This window comes from Gopherus flavomarginatus, chromosome 4 (genome assembly GCF_025201925.1).
Source record: "Gopherus flavomarginatus isolate rGopFla2 chromosome 4, rGopFla2.mat.asm, whole genome shotgun sequence".
Lineage (NCBI taxonomy): Eukaryota > Metazoa > Chordata > Testudines > Testudinidae > Gopherus > Gopherus flavomarginatus.
In genome coordinates this window covers 67611945-67632764 of record NC_066620.1, presented here as the reverse complement: position 1 = coordinate 67632764, position 20820 = coordinate 67611945, and the positions used below count along the sequence as shown (strand labels likewise).

At 49.6% G+C, this 20820-nt stretch overlaps 2 protein-coding genes across 3 annotated transcripts; one reads left to right on the top strand and one right to left on the bottom strand.

Annotated features, from left to right (window-relative positions):
* Positions 1-4894: 4894 nt before the first annotated feature.
* On the bottom strand, positions 4895-12784 carry YIPF3 (Yip1 domain family member 3). Its single transcript, XM_050951673.1, has 9 exons — positions 12486-12784; positions 12087-12293; positions 11639-11745; positions 10649-10694; positions 9693-9785; positions 8391-8522; positions 7700-7813; positions 7011-7134; positions 4895-5354 (listed from the first exon to the last, which is right to left on the bottom strand). Exons 1-9 carry the CDS (start codon positions 12576-12578, stop codon positions 5233-5235), a joined length of 1038 nt encoding a protein of 345 aa, XP_050807630.1. The 5' UTR covers positions 12579-12784; the 3' UTR covers positions 4895-5232.
* Positions 12785-13049: 265 nt separating this feature from the next.
* POLR1C (RNA polymerase I and III subunit C) lies at positions 13050-19952 on the top strand. 2 transcript variants are annotated; one of them, XM_050951671.1, is made up of 9 exons: positions 13050-13177; positions 13360-13431; positions 13742-13849; positions 14679-14811; positions 14984-15103; positions 15406-15558; positions 16053-16202; positions 16737-16853; positions 17969-19952. In XM_050951671.1, the coding sequence occupies exons 1-9, from the start codon at positions 13109-13111 to the stop codon at positions 18085-18087; spliced, it is 1041 nt and encodes a 346-aa protein (XP_050807628.1). In that variant the 5' UTR covers positions 13050-13108; the 3' UTR covers positions 18088-19952. The 2 variants fall into 2 exon arrangements, with proteins under 2 accessions (XP_050807628.1, XP_050807629.1); XM_050951672.1 differs by lacking the exon at positions 13360-13431.
* The last annotated feature ends 868 nt before the right edge of the window (positions 19953-20820 follow it).

Genomic DNA, 20820 nt, shown 5'->3' with positions numbered 1-20820 from the left:
GGGGCTTATGTAGCAAAACTTATGCTGCAGACTGTATGTTTTGTTCTTTCTTATGCAAAAGCACTGGCTGACCTCCATATGGCTCAGCAGAATAGAAAACCCTACTGGGCAGAAAATATCACTGTACACTCACGCTAGTGCTCGTAGAATACAAACTGGGACTGGGAAAAGGAATGAAACAAGCTGCACTGCCACTCTTAGCAGCACAGACAGCAGTGGATTGTGGGAGGGGGGGCAGGGGCAGACCTTATGCCAGTCTCTAGTCCCAGACTCAGGTGTGGTACTCCCCAGAGAGCCCTGCACACTGACATGGGCTGGGACCCAGCCGGTGGGCCTAAGATGGAGGAACCATCTCTAGGCGTGGAACCGAGACACAGTTCTTTATCTCTGTGATTGGAGCCCCGCAGACCCAGTTCTGATGGAACCTGGCCTAGCAAGAAATGTAGTGAGAATCTAGTGTCTGTGGGCCAGATAGCAGAAGGGAATGAATTTTGGGCCCTGCTGAGCTGGGCTGGAATCATCCCAGTGGCCTAGAGCTGAGTCTCTCTCCTTCCCCATCTCCAAATCAGTCCTGCTGCATTTGCTCCATTTGGTGTTGGAAGAACCAGCATTCAGGGAAGAATAGGAACAGACTCTTTCTAGATTATGAGAGCAGAAGGGACTAGTTAGAACTTAGGCCCTAGCACTCAAGCCATTAGAAAAAAGGACAATGGACCAAAGTAAGCCACTCAGAGTACCCGACTCTAGACACTGCTGCCAAAGTGATCCTGATTGGGTCATTCTGGATGATCATAAGCCCAAATAAGCTGCCCTGAGAAGGAAAGCCAGACAGGCAATTCTGGAGAGGAACTTACATTGCAGGGTGTGTGCGTTGTGGGAATGTACCTCTATCCCTGGGTAGGCCTGTGATGAATTGGGGAATCTATGTACAATTTAGGAATTCTGGTTGATATTATGAAGTTGTAACTAAGAAAACTGCTGGATCATGAATGCTCCTGTTTGTGCATGCGTGGATTCCATCTTTGTTGGTATGGCTGCCTCACATCTTCCTAAGACTGGCCAGAAAAAGAGTTGTCAACCTTAATGACTGTACTTGGATCACACAATAGTTTTGCTAAGGAAGGTGTCTGAAGGTTGGGAAATTAGTTTGAGCACATTGGTCTGCAGGGAGAGGGTTTGGAGAGTGGAAAGTTACCAAGCGGCACAAAGAGACAGGTGACTAAACAGCAGAGCTGAGCGAAAATTGTTTGTCAAATAGTTTATTTGCCAAAAAGTGCGAGTTTGGTCATCGTGAAATGTGAGTTCAGTAAATAGTTTCAACCAAAAAAAAAAAAGTTTCAGAAATAGCAAATTTTTTAATTTTGACCCAACTCAAAATTCTGCTTTTCAACAAAGCCAAGGGAGGCTAGAGTCACAAAATGGCCTGATGGGAGGAGGGAACGTCTCCCTTATAACCGGTAGCCTGGTCATTAGGGCCCTCACCTGGGTTGGGGGAGATCCTGGTTCAATTTTGCTCTCTGCCTGCTGTAGAGAAGGGGTTTGAACTGAGTTCTCCCACATTACAGGAGTGATCCCTAGCCATCAGGCTATGGGATGGAGAAAACACCTTATCAGACAGTCTCTCCTTGTCATAGTTGGGACTAGTCCCTTAGCAGGGAGTGGGCTCAGTCCACCTGTTAAGTACTTCCCAATAAGGTTAATAGTGGGCACCTCTACCCTATATAAAGTCAGGTAGCCCTTAGGAAGAAGGGAAGAAAACAGGAAGTACCAGCAAGATGGGCCTTGAGGAAGATGGCAGGATAGCACCCTGGGCTGGGGAAGACAGGTAATTCGGAGCTGGGGAAGACAAGTAATCCTGAGCTCAGGAAAGGAACCTGTGGCCAGAGAGAGCCCTGGGAAGTATCACATGATAAAGGGAGACTGGATGTGTGGTTTATTGATTTTTCTAGGACTATACACAAGGGTGGCTCAGGGAGAGGAATTTGAAGAAGGGCACATTTAAAGAGGATCTGTGGTTTATTAATTTGGTTTAGGAGTGTACTTAAAACAATCCCTGGAAGATTAGCCCAGACCTGGTAGAAGTCCCAAAGGGAATGTTACTTTGGCTGCACCATTGGGAATTTAATGGAAAGATTTCCAAAGTCCAATATGGGAATAGGAAGGTTACATATGTGCCAATAAACAAGCCAAGCAAGGGAGTAACAACAGTCAGAGACTTGTTCAGTTCCTGCTCAGGGAGAAGGGGTGGAAATGAGGCAGAGTTGGTGCACGGGCACACCCAGCTGCAAGGGGGTGCTACAACATGACTGCCTCTGACACTCTTGCTACAGCTATTTCAGTTTTTTCAGAAACACTGGGACAGGGTCTTCCCAGTCCTAGGTGAGTGCTGTAACCACCACACTGTAGAGTAATTCCTGCACTTTCCCTGGTCTGTTGTCATTCATGGAGGCAATGTATAGTTAGGTGCTTGAATGCTCTACTTGAGGCTAGAGGAGATCCTATGAAATATGGGTCCTCTGCTACAGAAAGCAACCTAACATAGCCTTCAGGGACGGAGCGGGGAGCTGAGAGCCAAGAACCAGATATCTTCTGTTTGCCTTGATACAGGTTGGAATAGCTTGGAGGCTGCTCTCATTTGCACTAGCTGGTTATGGCTGCCAGAAGACTAGCCAGTAGCTAGGGCTAGTTTGAGCTGCTCATCTGCACCCTGCCATAGCCCCTGCAGCACAAGGCCTATGAGATGAATACATCTGCTATAATGCACTGTGGAGACTCTTCTTTCCTCTCTCCTGCAACATGTGGGAATCTCCTGCAGGGGACTCGGATGTTTTCTGCTCCCCTGGTATTACCTGAGTGGCCCTAAGTGGAGTGGGGAAGAACAGAGAATCTGCTTAAAAGCACTTCTGGGAAATAGTATTTGAGCCTCAGACTAAGAGGTTGGACAGCTGCAGGCAAACAATTCATGGAGTGTGCTGGGGAGCAGGAAGCCCCTCCACTACACCAGACATGAAAACCAATGTCCACAGCTAGGAGACAGGAAGAGGAAGCGATTTGCACTTCCCGCCAAGAATCCTAGAAATGCAGGTCTGGAAGGGACCTTGATATGTCATTTAATCCAGTCCCCTGCACAGAGGCAGGACTTAGGCCTGGGCTACACTAGCAGGGGGGTTGGAACTAAGATACGCAACTTCAGCTAATTTTAGTTAAAAACTTACCTGGCCGTCCTCACGGTGACGAGTCAACTGCCGCAGCTCCCCCGTTGACTCCACTTACTCCTCCTGCCGAGGTGGAGTATGGGTGTCGATTAGCAGATCGATTTATCACGTCCAGACGAGACATGATATCGATTCCCCGATACATCAAACGCTACCCGCCAATCCGGTGGGTAGTATAGATGTACCCTTAGTATTATCTAAACCATCCCTGACAGGTGTTTTGTCTAACCTGTTCTTTAAAATTTCTAGTGACATGGAGGTTGTGGAATCCCTAGGTAATTTGTTCCACTACTTAACTACCCATACAGTAGGAAGTTTTTCCTAAAGTCTAACCTAAATCTCCCTTGCTGCAATTTAAGCCCATTGTTTCTTATCTTCTCCTCAGTGGTTAAGGAGAAGATCACTTTCCTTTATAACAACTTTTTCCATACTTGAAGGCTTATGTCCCCCCTCAGTCTACTACAGACTAAACAAACCTAATTTTTTTCAATCTTTCCTCATAAATCATTGTCTAGACCTTCAGTCACTTTTGTTGCTCCCCTCTGGACTTTCTCCAGTTTGTCCACATCTTTCCCAAAGTATAATGCCCAGAACTGGATGCAAGGCCTCAACTGGAGTATTATCAGTGTTGAGTGGAAGAACTACTTTTTATGTCTTGCTTAAACATTCCTGTTAAAAAAAAATATACACACATACACTGGGATATATTAACAGTATTACTTTGATTCATTTAATTTGATTTCCTATAATGCCTATATCCTTTTCTGCAGTACTCCTTCCTAGGCTGTCCTTTCCCATTTTATATTTGTGCAACTGATTAGTCCTTCCTAACTGCAGTATTCTGCATTTGTCCCTAAGTCAGATTATTTCTCCTGTTTTGTCAAGATCACTTTAAATGCTGATCCTGTCCTCTAAAATGCTTGCAACCCCTCCCAGCTTGGTGGTATCAGAAAGCTTTATAAGTGCACTCTCTCTGCCATTATCCAAGTCATTTATGAAGGTATTGAATAGAACCAGATGCATGCCAGATCCCTGCAGGACCCCATTTGAGATGCCCCACCAGCTTGATTGTGAGCCACGGATAACGGTGTGGTTTTCCAGCCAATTGTGCACCATCCCATAGTAGGTTCATCTAGAAGGCAGTAAATAAGCACCACTGCCACAGTTGTGAGCAGGCTCAAGTAGGGCAGTTGCTAGTGTGATGGGTGGAGGAAGCCCTGTCACATGGAACAATAAAGCAGGGGGAGGTGACAGAAGAGCAACAGAGGTGAAGGGATGGAGTTCCATGGCCAAGACTGAAACAGCTTGGTCAGTCTGGCTCTGACAAATAGCACCAAGAGGGGAAGCAAGGTGAGAATAAGCCTGCACCTACTGGAAATGGAGAGGAATTGTGTGTGGGACATGCTAAGGAGGAAAGGGGTTTAGTTAAGCAGTGCAACGTTCCAGCTGATTTCAGGGCACCTTTGCTAATGATGAAGGGTCTTTTGAGTTATTGAATAGTTGCTCAAGGGAAGCCCTCTCACAGGACATTTAAAAATGCACTGGATAAAGGCCCGGGGAACAGACTGCAATGCATAATCCTGTTCGGCACTGGGAGGGGAGAGGGAAAGATTAGATGGGACCCGCCAAAACTTTTCCTTCTCTCCCCTGCATGAGCAGGTTCTAACATAAGACATCACTCAGCACCAACATCCATTTAATTCCTCCCTCTTTAGGAGGGGAGCAGAGCACATAGGCTGGGAGTTACAAGAGCAAGCAGAAGGGTTGGGGCAGGAACGGCAGGGCTATAAAATCCCAGCTAAGTGTGCAGGAAGCTGAGGACAGCTCTGACCAGCACAGATGCAGGCTGGGAAGAGCTGCGTTCCTTTGAGACATGAGGGGGAGCCCTGCACTCAGCTCCCCAAAAAAGGTGCAGAGAAACCATGTCCTTCTCTTTTGTCCTTTCCCAGGTAACAACAGGTGGTCATGACCTAATGGGCCCAGAAGAGGTGAGGGCAGTGAGTCAGAGTCCATGAGGCTACAGGGTCAGCGCGATGGCTTTGGCTGTTGTGTTCAGTACAGCAGAGGCAACAACGGGGATGTCTCTGGCGACTCTCTGGAAAGGGGGGACGTTGGGTCCTTCTAATGTGTCCAGGATACCTGTGGGGGAGGATAAGAAGTGAGAGTTAGACACTAAGGGAGAGTGTTTCTATTCCACTCTGGACGGGGCACATGCACAGAGGCGTTGCACATATATGCTGGAAGCCAGTGTCACAAGACAGGCAGCCTTTAGGTTCATACAAACAGTAACACTTTCAGAACAACCCTGGGTGCACATGGCCAAACAGCTGCACCGAGCAGAGCCTGTCACCTCTGCAGTAGGGTGGGGGGCTGTCTCTCTCTGAAGAGTGGAATACAGAGTCCCTCACCCTCGGGCTGTCAGCCCTAGTTCTCTCTGGGGGACCACTGCAGTGTCACATGCTCCCCTGAGATACTTCCAGGCATGCAGCTAGAGGGAGCCCCCTCTCCATTTGTCTTTAGCACCCATCAAGCTGTCCCTCAGGACAGTCCCACAGATCCTGCATTGCTTTTCATCCTTAGCTATGCATACAGAATTTACAGCAGGAGCTGCAGCTGGCAAGGGTCAGAGAGGTAGCCGTGTTAGTCTGGATCTGTAAAAGCAGCAAAGAATCTTGTGGCACCTTATAGACTAACTGACGTTTTGGAGCATGAGCTTTCATGTATCTGACGAAGTGGGTATTCACCCACGAAAGCTCATGCTCCAGAACGTCGGTTAGTCTATAAGGTGCCACAGGATTCTTTGCTACTTTTACAGCTGGCAAGGGGTGTGTAGCATTTGTATTTCTCTGCAGTACAAATATGGACCTGGTGTGGCAGGGAACACAAGTACAGACAGAGGCCTTGTGCCCCGGGCCTTTTCTGTAACCCCTTTAAAGCAAGTGATTGCTAGGGGAATCCTTTGGAAGATGTTCTTCCCAGCAGATGAGTCTTACACTGTGGGCTTGGAGCCCTTGCTCTGGCAGAGGGAATGAATCCATGACAGGGCAGTGCTGACTTCCAAAAAATATTAAGCCATTCTATAAATATCAAGGGTGGGGCCGCATCTGGAATACTGCATGTAGTTCTGGTCACCCCATCTCAAAGAGGATATTAAAGGGGGTTTAGCGAAGGGAGAAAGGAATGATTAGGGCCCTGGAAAAACTCTCATTTGAAGAGACTGGTATTGTTTACAGTTGGAGAGGAGATTATGCATATTGAATGGCCTAAACAAGGCAAATCACAAGCATCTGTTCTCCCTGTCTCATAACATAAGAACAAGGGATGTTAATCAAATTCAAAGTGGATAAAAATACTTTTTCATACAATGCATAATTAGACTGTGGAACTGCCTGCCACAGGCAGCAAGTGAGACTAAGAATTTAGCAAGGTTCAAAAAGGGACCGGACATTTTTATGGATGACAAGAATAGCCAGAGTTAACTCTTATGCTAACACTTTGGAAGGGCTATTAATTCTTGTGCTTCAAGGCTTATGCCAGTCTCTAGCTATTAGAATGAGACCTAACGTAGGCAGCAGATTATCCCATATTAGACCCTTCTCTGAAGCATCTGGTACTGGCCACTGGCAGAGACAGGATACTAGAGTAGATGGAGTTCGTTTGTTCATATATGGCAATTCCTGTGTTACCTGACCCAGAACTGGGCTACAGCTTGGGAAGAACAGAGAGCAGGGGCCCAGGATGCCCAGTCAATAACTCCAAGCCTAAAGAGGTGTTGCCTTCCTGCCCCTCTCTTACCTTCCACCACCTTGTGATAGGCAAAGTGCAGATAGAGGAGGAAAAGCATGTGCAGAGCAGCCAGGGTTCCACACAGGATGAGCCGCTGAGTATGTCCTACTGTGCGTGACACTAACACAGCAACCTAGGAAAGAGACATGGGTTAGACAGACAAGGCCCCCGCCTCTGACTTCAGAATCTTGAGCAGGAGATGCACATGGGAGATGGGCCAAGCTGCAAGAGCTTGCTGATCCCTCACCCCCTCTTCAGGCAGATCCCTGTTGCAATGAGGCCTCCAATATCCCTAGACAGAGCTCTTGGGTCTAGTCAGAGGAAATTGGTAAGAGTTAGAAGGTACCAAGTTCAATGAGCAGTCAGTGCTAATGGACACCAGAAACTCTTTGGGGGAATGGGCATGGACCTCCAGGACTCCCCATCATGCTGCCTGCTACAAGGGAGAGTCAGGCTGCTTCTCATGACATTCCACTCAGTTGTGATGGGAATTACTGCCAGTCCTGCAGAGCAGAAAGCACATCACACTGCTGTCTCCTCTAGTTCACCAGCAGTGGGGCTCCCAGTAGCCTAGGGAGATGCAGACTTTAGCCACTAACCTCAGGGGAGGGAGGAGTGACATCAAGTGTGTATCTGTGCAAAATTAAGTTCTCAAGCCTGTTTAGCAGAGAATCTCTGCTAGGTTACCCATCCCTTACCATTCGTAGTGTGGAGAGGCCGCCGATCACCAGCCAGAAGATATAGAAGAGGGAGTGGAAGTGGATGTTATAGGTAACAAAGAGGATGATGCAGTGTCCAAAGAGACCATAGCCCTGAAAGGAACAGTAAATGTGTGGTAAGAGTGGCAGCCCCGCATGGAGCACATGAGGTGCACCAGACATAGCAGCAGCAGCTTACTCTGAGCTTACCAAAGCTTCACTAAGTGCACATACACCAGAGGGGTGCGGCAGCCAGCTAGCACACAACCAGCTGTGGCTACTGTGCTGGCTGGAGGTATAGCTTCCTGCCTGAGAATGCCAGCGCCTGCTGAGGACTTAGATACCACAGGGCCTGGCTGTGGCAGATGGAGGAAACTAACTTATGTCTAGAGGCAAATGGGAATCTTCTAGTTTCACAGCTGGGCACTGAAATCAGGGAAAGAAACAAGCTGTCAGTCTGGAGCAACTGCTCCTTCCCCTTGTCCCAGGAGTGGGGTCCCCAGCAGGGATAGCAGCTTGAGACTCAAACTAAATTCCTGCCTTCCCCAAGGGATTGTTCATATGTACACAGAACAACCACAAATAGAGACATTCAGTTTACCATGATGCAAGAGCTACATTCCCCTCCTCCATCCCCTGTTGGAGCTCCGTGCAGCTACCCTGCACCCTGAGAACCCCGCTCTGAACATACCAGCAGTGACAGCATCTGTACCATGGTGATCTGGGCATTGCACAGGTATGCCAGGAAATAGATAAAGGAGGAGACGCCCAGCCAGTAACCGAAGCAAGTGCCAATTGCTGTGCCCATCAGCGTGCCTTCCCTCTGCAGAGAGAGCAAGGTGAAGAGGATGGCAGAAAAGACACCCCACACAGTACAGTTACCAACCAACCACTGCCCACCCTCAGCAGATTTCCCCTTGCCTTTGGTGCATGTTTACCTAATGCTTGACTAGCAGCATCCAGCGGGGGATGGACCAGTGATGCCGTGCTAAATTGTACAGTACAGCAGGCCAGCAGAAGTGATCTCAAGTTGGTAACTCAGCCTCCAAAATCTATCTTGTGTGTGACAATCTTGTATGAATCGCCATAAAAAAGCCCCCATGTCCAACACCTAATGTTTTACCGGTACATTTTATTTAACTAAAAAGTTGCACAACAGCAATTGAGACTTCAGCCCTTAGTAATAAATACATGGATCAACATAAAACATACATAACTCAGTTTACAGTTTGGTGTATAAAAGTTAAGTAGCAAGGCACATCCAAAGCACATATGTGCATAGTCAAAAAGCCCATTGGTGGCACACGTAAGATACAGTTTTTACAACATTAATAATCTCTACAAATGTCAAATCAGGGCAACGCTCACTGGTATTCTCCAGCTACGTTTATTGGGCTGCTCCATAAACCCAACTGAAGTGGCTGATCAGTTAATGGCAATGGTTCCCCCCAGCCCCAACTTAGCCTGACAGCCCCCACACACATCCCAGCAGCCCTGACCATACATGCCAGTCCCAGCAGTACCCAATACCTCAGCCCTCACTCACCTCCATATCCTGGCCCCCCAACGCCACCGCTCCCAATCCCAACAACATCCCCACTCACAACTCACCCCGGGACCTTTCTGGCCACTCACTGGGAACCACCATCACAACACTCCACTTCTGTCCCAGGCTAGGGCGGCTCCTCTGGCTCCTGACCATCCTGTCCTGGATTTCAGGTGCCGGAGCACCTCTCGACTGCTCCAGCAACACTATACCCCTGCACTGGTCCATCCACTGCACTAGGCTCTTTCCCACCGCCCAGCTTCCCAGACAGCAGAGAACTGGGTTCTTCTGACCCTGCCAGTCTCAGAACAATGGGCCCTATCGCACATCAATGTCCCTTTCACCAACACATTTCTAAGTCACTCTTAAAACAGAAGCACCACATGTAACCAACATCAGCTCAAAGCCTGGTGCAAACCCAATCTTGAAACTGAAATGTTCCCTTACAATGATGGTGTCTGAGGTCTTCATCCCATGCAACAGGATGGCCACCAATGTGAAGACCAGCATGAGGGGGCCGTAGAGCTCACCTGCAATCTTCTACAAGGGGAGACAGAGAAGGGAGGGGTTTGGTTAGTGCTGCATGAAGCCAGTCCACCTCCAAGCTATATGGGAAGTGCCCTAGACCTAGCTCATACTCTGGGCACTTACTGACCTGAGCAATTACAGCAAAGGCTGGTGACAGGAACCAAAGAGAACCAATCACATGAGTAAGGGTTAAGAAGGAAGCTTAAGTGAGATACTGACTGAGGAGTCAGATCAGGAGCTAGGGCCACGCTTGTCCCGCTGCATGGGGGTCAGGGGATGTGGTTTAATGGAAATTAACCAGTAAATCTGGTTAAGACACCATGCAAGAACTTCTATCCCACACAACTCACACAGAAACGATCACTCTTGCACATGCATGGCAAAGTGCTTTAACTAATTCATCCATATAGCCCTATTTTGGGGGGGTGGAAGGGAGGCAAAACACAAGGCCACAAAAGGAGTCTGTGTCAGATCCCAGCATTCCCTGCTCTCAGGCCATAGTCAGCTTCAATACAATTAGTGACAGAGTTAGCAAGAGCTGTCTGTAGCACTGTGTCAGAGCACTTTGCTGACAGGCTTATTACTTAGCGAACTTACAACTTGGGAGAGCATCGGAGCTGGGGGTGGAGGTAAGTAGTTGTGTGATTATGCCAGCTCTGAGAGAGGCATCAAGGGCAGCACTGCCTTAAGAGGACTGGCCTTATGGTCTCCTTGCTGCCGGTCACAACTGCTGAAACCCCCTCAGGCAAAGGTGTGCAGACTACTGGAAGGCATTTCTAATACACCCATCTCCTGAACATCTGATTAAGCACTCCAATGCCTCTGAAGCCTATTCACTCAGGATACAAGGCCTGGCGCATCACAGGGGAACTCACCTGGGGAAAATTAATCATCTTCATCGGGATCATGGACTCCAGCAATCTGCACCGCACAAAAGTACAGGAAGATGTCAAGGGCGAGGAAGGCAATGAAAAAGTTAACAAGAAACCTGAGAAGTGAGAAATGCTGTATTCCATTCCCTGATCTCCTGAGCCAGCATAACCCTGTGACCTGGGGCCAGATTGGAACCGGTGCTCTAGTGATGTAAGGCTCCATCTCCCTTTCCCTCTAACCCCCAACAGAGCCAGCCAATCCCACTAGCAACTGGGGACCAGACTGGAAACTGCCCTTGAGGGGAGAAGATACATATTGCAATCCTAGCCCCTTGTGCACAAGCAGATTTCTGAAAAAAACACCTGCCTGGTGTCCTGAGGGCAGGGTGGCACCATGGGAAAGTGGGGCCAGAGAGAGACTATCACAGAGGAGACAGCAAAGCTTTGCACCTGTGGAGACAAATGTTGTGTGGGACAGATGGAGGTTTAGTAGGGCTCTGTGCTTTCCCGACACAGGATGTGAGATTAGCAACAATGAAAGGCTAAAGGAGCTGTTGGGCTCAACTCCACAAACCCTGTGTCTTTCATTTATAGCCTATTGGTGCCATTCTGAGTGTAACAATATCCAACTCAGTTAGGGGATGTATTGATGTAACTCTTTAGGGATAAAGTGGAGTATGTAATTCAAGTATCCTGGAGCTCTTACCCCCAAAAGCTATCTCCATAGAAAATCCAAAAGAAGAAATGGACTAATTAGGAGCTATCCAGGCCTTCATTATACAAGAGATAGGGTGGAAGATACTCCTCACTTTATGGCATGGCTCTTCTGCCCTGTTCAGGTGGCACCTCTACTATGTGCTCCTGGTTCATTATCACGGGGCAGCCCTTCTAAAACACCTGGTGTACGGGCCACAGCAGGGCATGCAGCTGCTCAAAAGCAGGTGAGAGGCCTGCATGACCTGAGTCATTTGCCCCTCTGCCCAGTTTGCTCACCTGTTCCGAACTTGGATGGGCTCCACATCAAAGTAGGGTCTGAGAATATCAATGTTGGCATAGAGACTGAAGGCCTTCGAGGCTTGTCTCTTACCTGCCTGCCACATCTGAGGAGAGAAATGGGCAACTGTAGCAGACTGAACTCTCCTTCTGCAATGCTGCTCTGAGCAGATTCCCCTGGAACCAAAGCACCAAGTGGCTAAATAACCAGAAGGAAACAGAAACATCTTCAGAGAGACCAGCATCCCACCCAAAGTCTGGGAGGAAGTAGGACAAAGGACATCAAGGCCAGAATGGGACTCAGGGTGGAGCACTGGGAAACCCTCAAGGAGATGGGGAACAGAAGCCAGGAGAGCACAGGGTCAATTGGAAAACGATTACCTGGACCCGAGATGGGATCTGGAGCCCATGACAGCCAGCGCCCCATCCCTTGGAGCATTCTGCTCACCTGGTCAGCTACTTGTCGGCCCAGCTGGCCCTTAAAACCCTTCATGCCCAGAAACTCTCCATCCTCCTCGTCTACCGCAGCAGCTTCCGCATCCACGTCCTCCTCCTCCTCCTCCTTCATGCGTTGGTGCATCTCGCCCATGTCCTCGAAGCTGGAGCCAGACGTGTCGTCCATGTTCTCCATGTCGATCACGGCGGAGCCTCCTCCCTGCGCCCGGGGCAGACGGACAGTGAGTCCGGCTCAGAGCCGAGGCGACCCCGTCCCAGCGCCACCGAGGAGCAGCGCAGGCGCTGGGCCAGGGGTCCCCGCAGCGGGCCCGGCCCCGAGGGGTGACGGCTGCAGGGCTGCACAGGCCGCCCGGTCCCCCAGGCCGCCCCCCCGCGGCCCCGCGGCCCGTACCTGCAGATTGTCCTCGAAGCCGCCCCACTCCGCGCCGGCCCCGCTCCTGGCGCCGCCGCCTGCCCCCGCCGCGCCCCCGGGCCCCGACATCATCCCCCTCGGCTGGGGGGCAGGGGCCCCTGCCGCTCCGCTCCGTTCCGCGCCTCGCTATGGGGCTCGGGGAAGCCTAGACTGGACCCGGACGTGACGGACACGGACATCAGCAGCTCCAGCAACTCTAGCCGAGGACGTGGAAGCTCCTTTGCTCTCGCGACATTTCGTAATAGTGGCCTGGCCGCGACGCCATCTTGGTTGAGGCAGGAAACCTGAGCGCGAAGAGGCCTCTGGGAGAAGGGTGCGGGCTGTGCCCTGCCATCCAGACAGCGAGCGCGCACCCAGCCCCGCCGCTAACGCCTACCAGCGCGCGGTAGTAGCAGCGTCTGTTTCCTATGACAGAGCCACACCCAATATGGTGGCGACCAAGTCGGCGCACTCCGCCGTAGCCGTCATAGGGGGAAGAGAAGGCCAAGCCCGTATCACGTGACTGAGAGGCGCTCACGTGATAATGCGCCTGCGCAGTGAAGAGCATTCCTCTGTGTGTGTGTGTGTGTGTGTGTGTGACGTGCCAGAGGTGCGACCGAAACATGACGGCGCGCGGCAGCGTGGAGGAGATGCGGAGCCGCGTGGTACTTGGGGAGTTCGGGGTCCGCAACGTGAGTGAGTTGGGTCGGGGAGAGCCTCGCTCCTGGGCAGGGGGCGGGGCCTAGCGGGCGGGCCACGCTCTGGGTGAGCGGCGGTTGGGGGGGCGGCGCGGGAGGTCCCGGGTCTGGTAGCGGTGTCGGCCCCTGGGACCGGCCCCGCCCAGCACCGAGCTGTCCGCTTCGCTTCGCTCCAGGTTCACACCACGGACTTTCCCGGCAACTACCCCGGGTACGACGACGCGTGGGACCAGGCCAAGTTCGAGAAGGTGAGAAGCCGCTGGGGACCCTGAGCGGGGTGAATTGGGGTCTCCCGTGGCTGGTCTCTGCAGCCCCATGGCATTGGCAGGTGACCCCGGGCCGGGAGATGCAGTGCCTGGCTAAGAGTGACCAGACAACAAGTGTGAAAAAGCAAGACGGGGTGGGGGGTAATAGGAGCCTATATAAGAAAAAGACCCCAGAATCGGGACTGTCCCTAGGCTGCCTGGTCACCTGACAGCAGCTGGCAAGGCTGAGCCCCACCCTCCCCCAGGAGCCGGGGACCCCCACTGACTCTCCCCCCTTGCCTCTGCCCTGCAGAATTTCCGAGTGGACGTGATCCATATGGATGAGAACACTCTGGAGTTCGACATGGTGGGGATCGACGCAGCCATTGCCAATGCCTTCCGGCGTATCCTGCTCGCTGAGGTACCCAGCAGGGGCTTCTGGACCTTCATGCCAGGGCTATCAGAGCCAGCTGCCAGCCCAATCAAATCCTGTCATATCTGTTTCTTGTTGCTAGTCCTGGCTAATGTTGAGATGCTTTGGGATGGACAAAAATTTATCCTAACCTTCTTGTTGTTTGCTCAGAAGCTGCATTGTGTTGACTGGTAAAGAAGTCTCAAGGGAGGCTGGCCAGAGTGCTAGCTCCTAGGGCTGTCAGGAAATGAGATCCAGCTCTTGGGAAAGGCGAGATTGTGACTCAGGGGTATAGAGAAGACCGAAGCCCCAAACTCAGTGGGGTGGAGAATAGGCTCGAAGTGCAGTGAGGATATTCTATGGACTGCCAAGCTCACAATGTATAGTTTCTGCCCCTGAGAGAAGCAAATAGTTCTTCTGTAAGCTAGGAGAGCTTAGAGGGGTGAATAAGAGACCATCAGCAGTACCTATTGCATTTCTGGGATGATAGGTATAGTCTAGGTGCTAGTAGGTGTTAAACAGCCCCCCCCCCCGATCCTGTGCACAGATCTGTCCCCCAAGCATAGGGCCAAGTTCTGCAACTGCTCTTATGGGGTAATGCAAATCCTATTAAAATCAATGGTAACACTCAAGTGAGTAGAAGAGAGAAGATACAGGATCCTCATCTAGATCCCTTGTTTGGTAATGGTGTCTGTGAAGAGCAAAAGTTATTCGAACTCTAAAGAGGGTGGGTGTGGAGCAAGAAAACTTCTGGCTGGGGATTAGGGAATGGTGGTTAGCAAATAGTGCGTGGCTGGGGTACTGCCTGCCTGATTTGCTCTGTCTCCTTCTCCGTCAGGTGCCAACAATGGCTGTAGAGAAGGTCTTTGTGTACAACAACACGTCCATCGTGCAAGATGAGATCCTGGCCCATCGCTTGGGCCTCATCCCCATCCGAGCTGACCCACGCCTCTTTGAATATAAGAACCAAGGTGAGAGTCTGTGCAGGGGATCCTATGATAAACAGAAATATTGGCGGCTGCTCCGAAGTGAAACTAGTGCCAGATGGATTGAGTAAATTTGCAATTCCAGGAGGGAGTGGGAATCTAGTCAGTGGGGAGATAGTCCAGGCAGGACTCATTCTGCTTTCCCCGTCCCTTGTAGGTGATGAGGAAGGCACAGAAATTGACACGCTGCAGTTCCAGCTGAAAATCAAGTGCAGCCGGAACCCTCACTCAGCCAAGGAGTCATCTGACCCCAATGAGCTCTACATTAATCACAAAGGTAAAACTATTCTGCTCTGGAAGTAAACTCTGCTCTTCCCCAAGCGGACAGGGACTTTGTTGACCCCAATGAGCTCTACCTCTACCAGAAAGAGAACTCCTCTCTTCCCCTCCCCTTACCCTTCTCCTGGCATGAAGAAAACTGATCCCTTCCTTCTATGAAACTTCTTTTTTGTGAGGTCCAATCCTCATAGTTGTATTTCCTTGCCTTGCTGGGATCAGCAGCTTCTTGTATAAGTTTTGCCTCATCTCTCTGGGTGCTGAGGCAGCTTGGCCTGATACTTGTGGTATGTCTCTACACAGTGTACAGCAAACACATCACGTGGGTGCCCCTGGGAAATCAAGCAGATCTGTTTCCAGATGCAGATTTGCGGCCTGTTCATGACGACATCCTTATTGCCCAGTTGCGGCCTGGCCAGGAAATTGATGTGCTCATGCACTGTGTCAAAGGCATAGGTGAGTCAAGGGTGCTCAGTGGGGCAGCGAGATGGAAAGCATGGGTCTTTCAGATGGGGTATGGTGTGTGTAGTGGGCATGGGGTCATAGGAATTTTTCCCTGATCTGTGGGGCCTTGAGTGTGGTTTGGCTCTCAGATTTTTTTGTCTTAAATAGCAGGCATTAAGGAGCACTTCAGAGCTTAATCTTGTCTAATGGGGATTAGTGAGCACTCTGCATGGAGTGCTGCTTATCCTTACTTGAAGCCCAAGGCAGTCCTAGGATGAGCCCCACATCACCCAGCAACTAAACTGGGCTTGCATCCTGGCTGCACAAAGCAGCAATGCAGTGTCAGACTGGATTGTGATGTCTTGTTACTTCTTCACAATGGTACAGTCAGGGCCTGCTTGGGGTAAATTGGGCTGGGAAGAGCCATGGTAATGGCAGCCCTGGGGGATCCTACCCTCTCTCAGTTGCTGCAATAAGCTCCTGCCTTCTTATGTCTCTTCCCTCAGGTAAAGACCATGCTAAGTTTTCTCCAGTGGCCACAGCTAGTTACCGGTTGCTGCCTGACATCACTCTGCTGCAGCCCATTGAGGGGGAGGCAGCAGAGACGCTGAAGAAGTGCTTCTCCCCAGGAGTTATTGAGATTCAGAACATCAAAGGTACCTTCCACCTCCACCCTAGAGATGAGACTGAGTACAGGCTAGAGCCAGGCATTGTACAAACAGAGCCTATTCCCCCAATGGCCCTCAATCCTGAATCTCTATTCTGGGTTTTGGTTCTACAAATGAATGGGTTTGTCATGTGATGAGGTTGAGGCTTCCCAGTTCTCTCCCAGAGATGCCTGTCCACTTAGCTCTTTTATTGGTCTTTATAGCCCCAGGTACTGCTCAGTTGTCTATGAGGCTTTGTTGTAACTGTGGACTGTGAGTTTGCCATTCCTAGCAGTCATGAGGCCTCAGGTGGACCTGCAACTCATGTTGGACAGGATGCACATTCTTTTTGAGCTGGAGCTGCCTTTTCGGGCTTATGCCTTACTGAAGTTTGTGTTGGAAGTAAGGAAGTTTTTTGTGTAGGACTTCGGTGCCTTTTCCTGGTGGGGAGACTTGCATGTTTTGGGTGCAGTGCTGGCAGGAAGGAGATCGCTGGTCCACTAGTATGGAGAGGGGGTATGTATTTGTCCCTATTTCCTGCAGGGAAGAAGGTGGCAAGAGTGGCCAATGCTCGGATGGACACGTTTAGCCGGGAGATCTTTCGTCATGACGATCTGAAAAACCTTGTGCGCCTGGCACGAGTGCGAGATCACTACATCTGTAAGTAATCCTCCTCTTCTGCTGGATGCTTCAGTCCATTCCTTAGCTTCTCACCCTGCAGAAACTTGTCATCGTGCTATTTTAAGCCTCTTCGTCATCTGCAGAAGATCAACCCTTTCATACATTCATGTTACAGTGAGTGCTATGCTTTGAGGCAGGAGGCATCCACATTTCCTTCTCCCTGTTCTAAGCAAACCCTGTCACTGTCTGCTTGTAGTCACGGATAGGCAGAGTGGCGGGGAGCATAGAATCTTTAAGAAGTGATCAAGTCCAGCCCTTTGCACTGAGGCAGGACTAAGGAAAGCTAGACCATCCCCGACAGTGTGTGTTCCTGTTCTTAATTTCCAATGATGGGGACTCCACAGCCTCCTTTGGAAGCTTATTCCAGGACTAAACTACACTTATTAGGAAAAACTTTCTAACTATATCTAACCTAAATCTCTTGCTGCAAATTAAGCCCATTACTTCTTGTCCTACCTTCAGTGGATGTGGAGAACTGATCCTTGGTTTATATAACAGCACTTATCTCTGAGGACTGTTGCCGGGTGTCCCCCCCCACCCCGGACTTCTTTTCTCAAGACTAAACAAGATCAGTTTTAAGCTTTCCTCATGGGTCAATGTTTTCTGAACCTCTTATTTTTTTAGCTCTCCTCTAGACCCTCTATTTTGTCCACATCTTTCCTGAAGTGTGGTACCTGAAATCAGACACCGTACTCCAACCGAGACATCCCAAAAGCCAAGTAGAGCGGGATAGTTACCTCCTCTCTTAGGCGATTCCTGTTAATACACCCCAGAATATTGGCCCTGTTCACAAGTTGTGAATTTGTGATCTACTTTAACCCCTCATCCTTTTCAGCAGTACTACCACCTAGCCAGTTATTCCCCATTTTGTAGTTGTGCATTTGATTTATTTATTTTTCTTCCTAAGAGTAATACTTTTGGAGGACAGGATTGAAATTCAATCAAGATAAGTGCACAGTGCTTAAAGCCCCTCCCCTGGTGTCATCTGCAAATTTTGTAAACATACTCTTCACTCCATTATCCAAGTCGTTAATGAACATGGAGGATTTGATGTTAGGTAGTAGCTGGGCTGACCCATGTCTCTGTTTCCTCAGTCTCAGTGGAGTCTACAGGTGTCCTGCCTCCAGATGTGCTGGTGAGCGAAGCCATCAAAGTGCTGATAGGGAAATGTCGACGGTTCCTGGATGAGTTGGACTCCAACCACATGGACTGAGCAGTTCAGGACACCATGTTTGAGAAGCAGAGACTGATTCTATTGACCTGGGATCTGGGCAGGGATTGTTTCCAGCCCACAAGCCTATGTAAACAGGAAGGGTACCTTCTGTTACCAAGCAATGGCACCATCCATCACCTATTCCCCATACTGTATGTAAGCAAGCAGGTGGACACACTAGAAATGAAGGTGTGCCTCAACTTCAAGGGGTGTACATGCACTAGCAGGAGCCTAGGAAAGTCTCATGGCTCTTATTTTCTAAGGGATTTCAGCACCTGCAGGGGATGGCCAGTAGGGGCTTGTACTGGCCACTAAACCTTACTGAAGGCCCTAGCTCTTCTAAATCACTGGTCCCTTATGCGATGCCTGCCGGGGCATTTATTTGCACCTGCCTACTGACAAGAGAGCACCCCGTCACCAAGGAGTGCGGCTGGAGAAGCGGCAACACCAAGAAGCATCGCTGCCGAAATGCCACTGCTTCTCGGCATTTTGGCGGCTGGTCGTCCGGCACCTGCCATACTGAGCAGTTGGGGACCACTGTTCTAAATGAAGCCTTGCTCAGGAGAAGAGCCAGCTTCAGGCCAAGGCAGACTATGTGGAAGTGTTAATAAAGTAGTGGCTGTTTTAATTGTCAGACTTCATTACATACACTTAACAAATCAAGCCCCCCCACCAGGCTAGGTAGGAAAGTGGAAAGAGGCACCACTTAATTCATTAACAATAAAAATGATAGTGCTGCAACCCTTGAGCTGGTGCTTTGAAATGTGGGCTAAAATGCCACCTGCCTTTTTTTCCTCCAGGGTAAGCAATTGCTGTATTTGCTACAGTGGTAGTTTACTCACCAAAGGGAAGAGAGATGCTAAGACCATCTCTATTAAGATGCGGTCTGCTCTGTGGAAGTTGAAGCAGTACTGCTTACACAGGACCATGGGTGCTAGGTCAAGCTGCACAAAGCATGAAGAATAAAAACTAAATTGGATTTTCAGCATTCTTAGCTGCAGGCCTAATATAAGCCTAGCTGCAGAAAGTTTGAGAAGAGGATACTAGCCTGTTCTTATGGAGTAGGCATGTGATCTGTACAACTGCAGATTTCACAGCTAATGAAACTCATAGGAGGGAAAGCATAATACTCAATAAGGATCATGCTGACTGGGAGTGCTGCCTTGGGTCTGAGCCTGTTCACTATACACAAGCAGCTTGCAACTAAGTATTAATCTTTATTTAGGGGCTTCAGTAGGTGACCAAAAATAAAGGAATATCAGTCTCCCACTATCCTAAAAGTAATGCTGCCCAATTTTTCCCACCTAGGAAAAAAACTTTAGGTGATTAAAATGAGATTTCGGAAGTTAACTTTAGAAACAGTAATTTGCTATCACAGTAGGAGCTTAATACAGGGCATCTGATGCCTGCTGGAGCCCTGTACTTCCATTTTTAAAAAAGGCTCTAGCCTTCTTCCTTGTGGAGACAGACTCCAAACCGTAACCCAGTTATTTAGCCAAATAGCTGTGGAAAGAAGTTTTCTATCAGTAGTGAAGTCAATCAGCCAGCAGTTTGCCTACCAAAAGTGACTCTTTAGCTCTTAGAAGGGAACACAGGTGGGAGAGATGGCTCCTTTGTTCTCCAGTCCCAGAGAGAGTTAAAGTGAGGGAAGTCCTAGGCAAAGTATAAAAGCTGGAAGACTGGGTCCATGTACGTAATTTAAGCATTTTACCAAACCTTGAAAGTTAGAGAGCATCTCACAAAACAAGACACTGACTCAAATCACCACCACGCCCTTCATTCTGCCCCTCAGAGTAAATGAGCTGACATTGAAACTGTATAATCCCATAGCTGCACTTGTTAATAAAACTAGTACAAAAGCCAAATGTTTGCACCATTCAATCATTCCTGCATCTATTTTCATATGTAAGTTTGTGCATAACTAAGCAGGCATGTTATGGGAACAGGCCACTTCATATTTGCCAGTGTAATGATTAACATTTGATACAGGCTATAGGGTTTTTTTTTTTTTAATTATGGAGTTAAAAAGGAATTCCTACAGTGTAATTAAGTAACAGCAGATATGGTTTTATTTTCACTTCAGCTTTATATGATCACGGGTTCCTTCTAGCCTTAAAAATCTATTAATCTGACTTCATGCAGGTTACAGGCTAGACCAGTGGTTTTCAAACTTTTTTTCCGAGGACTCACTTGAAGAAAATGGTTGATGCTTGTGACCCAATAACTACAGGATTAGGGGTTTGGGGTCAGGGCTGTGGGGTGGGGCTGGGAATGAGGGGTTCAGGGTGTGAGAGGGGGCTCGGGTGCAGGAAGGGGTTCCAGGTTAGGGTGAGGGCACAGGGCTGAGGATTGGGGTACAGACATCTCTGGTGGCTCCCAGTCAGTGGCAGACTTCGTGCCTGTCCTGGCACCACAGACCACACTGCACATAAAGGGGCCAGCGGCAAGTAGCTCCATGCGGCTCTTGCCCCCAGGCACCACCGCTCACCCCAGCTCCCATTGGCTGGGAGTGCAGAGCTGGTGCTCAGGGCAGAGGCAGCATGCAGAGCCCCCTGGCCCTGCTGCTGACTGCTTCTGGGGAGCAGTGCAGTGACAGAGCAGGTAGGCACTAGCAGCATGCCTTAGCTGGGCAGCACCAGCAATGGGACTTTTAACATCCCAGTTGGTGGTGCTGACCAGAGTGACCCAGTGCCGTACATGCTGTGATCCCAACTTTGAAAAACAGTGGGCTAG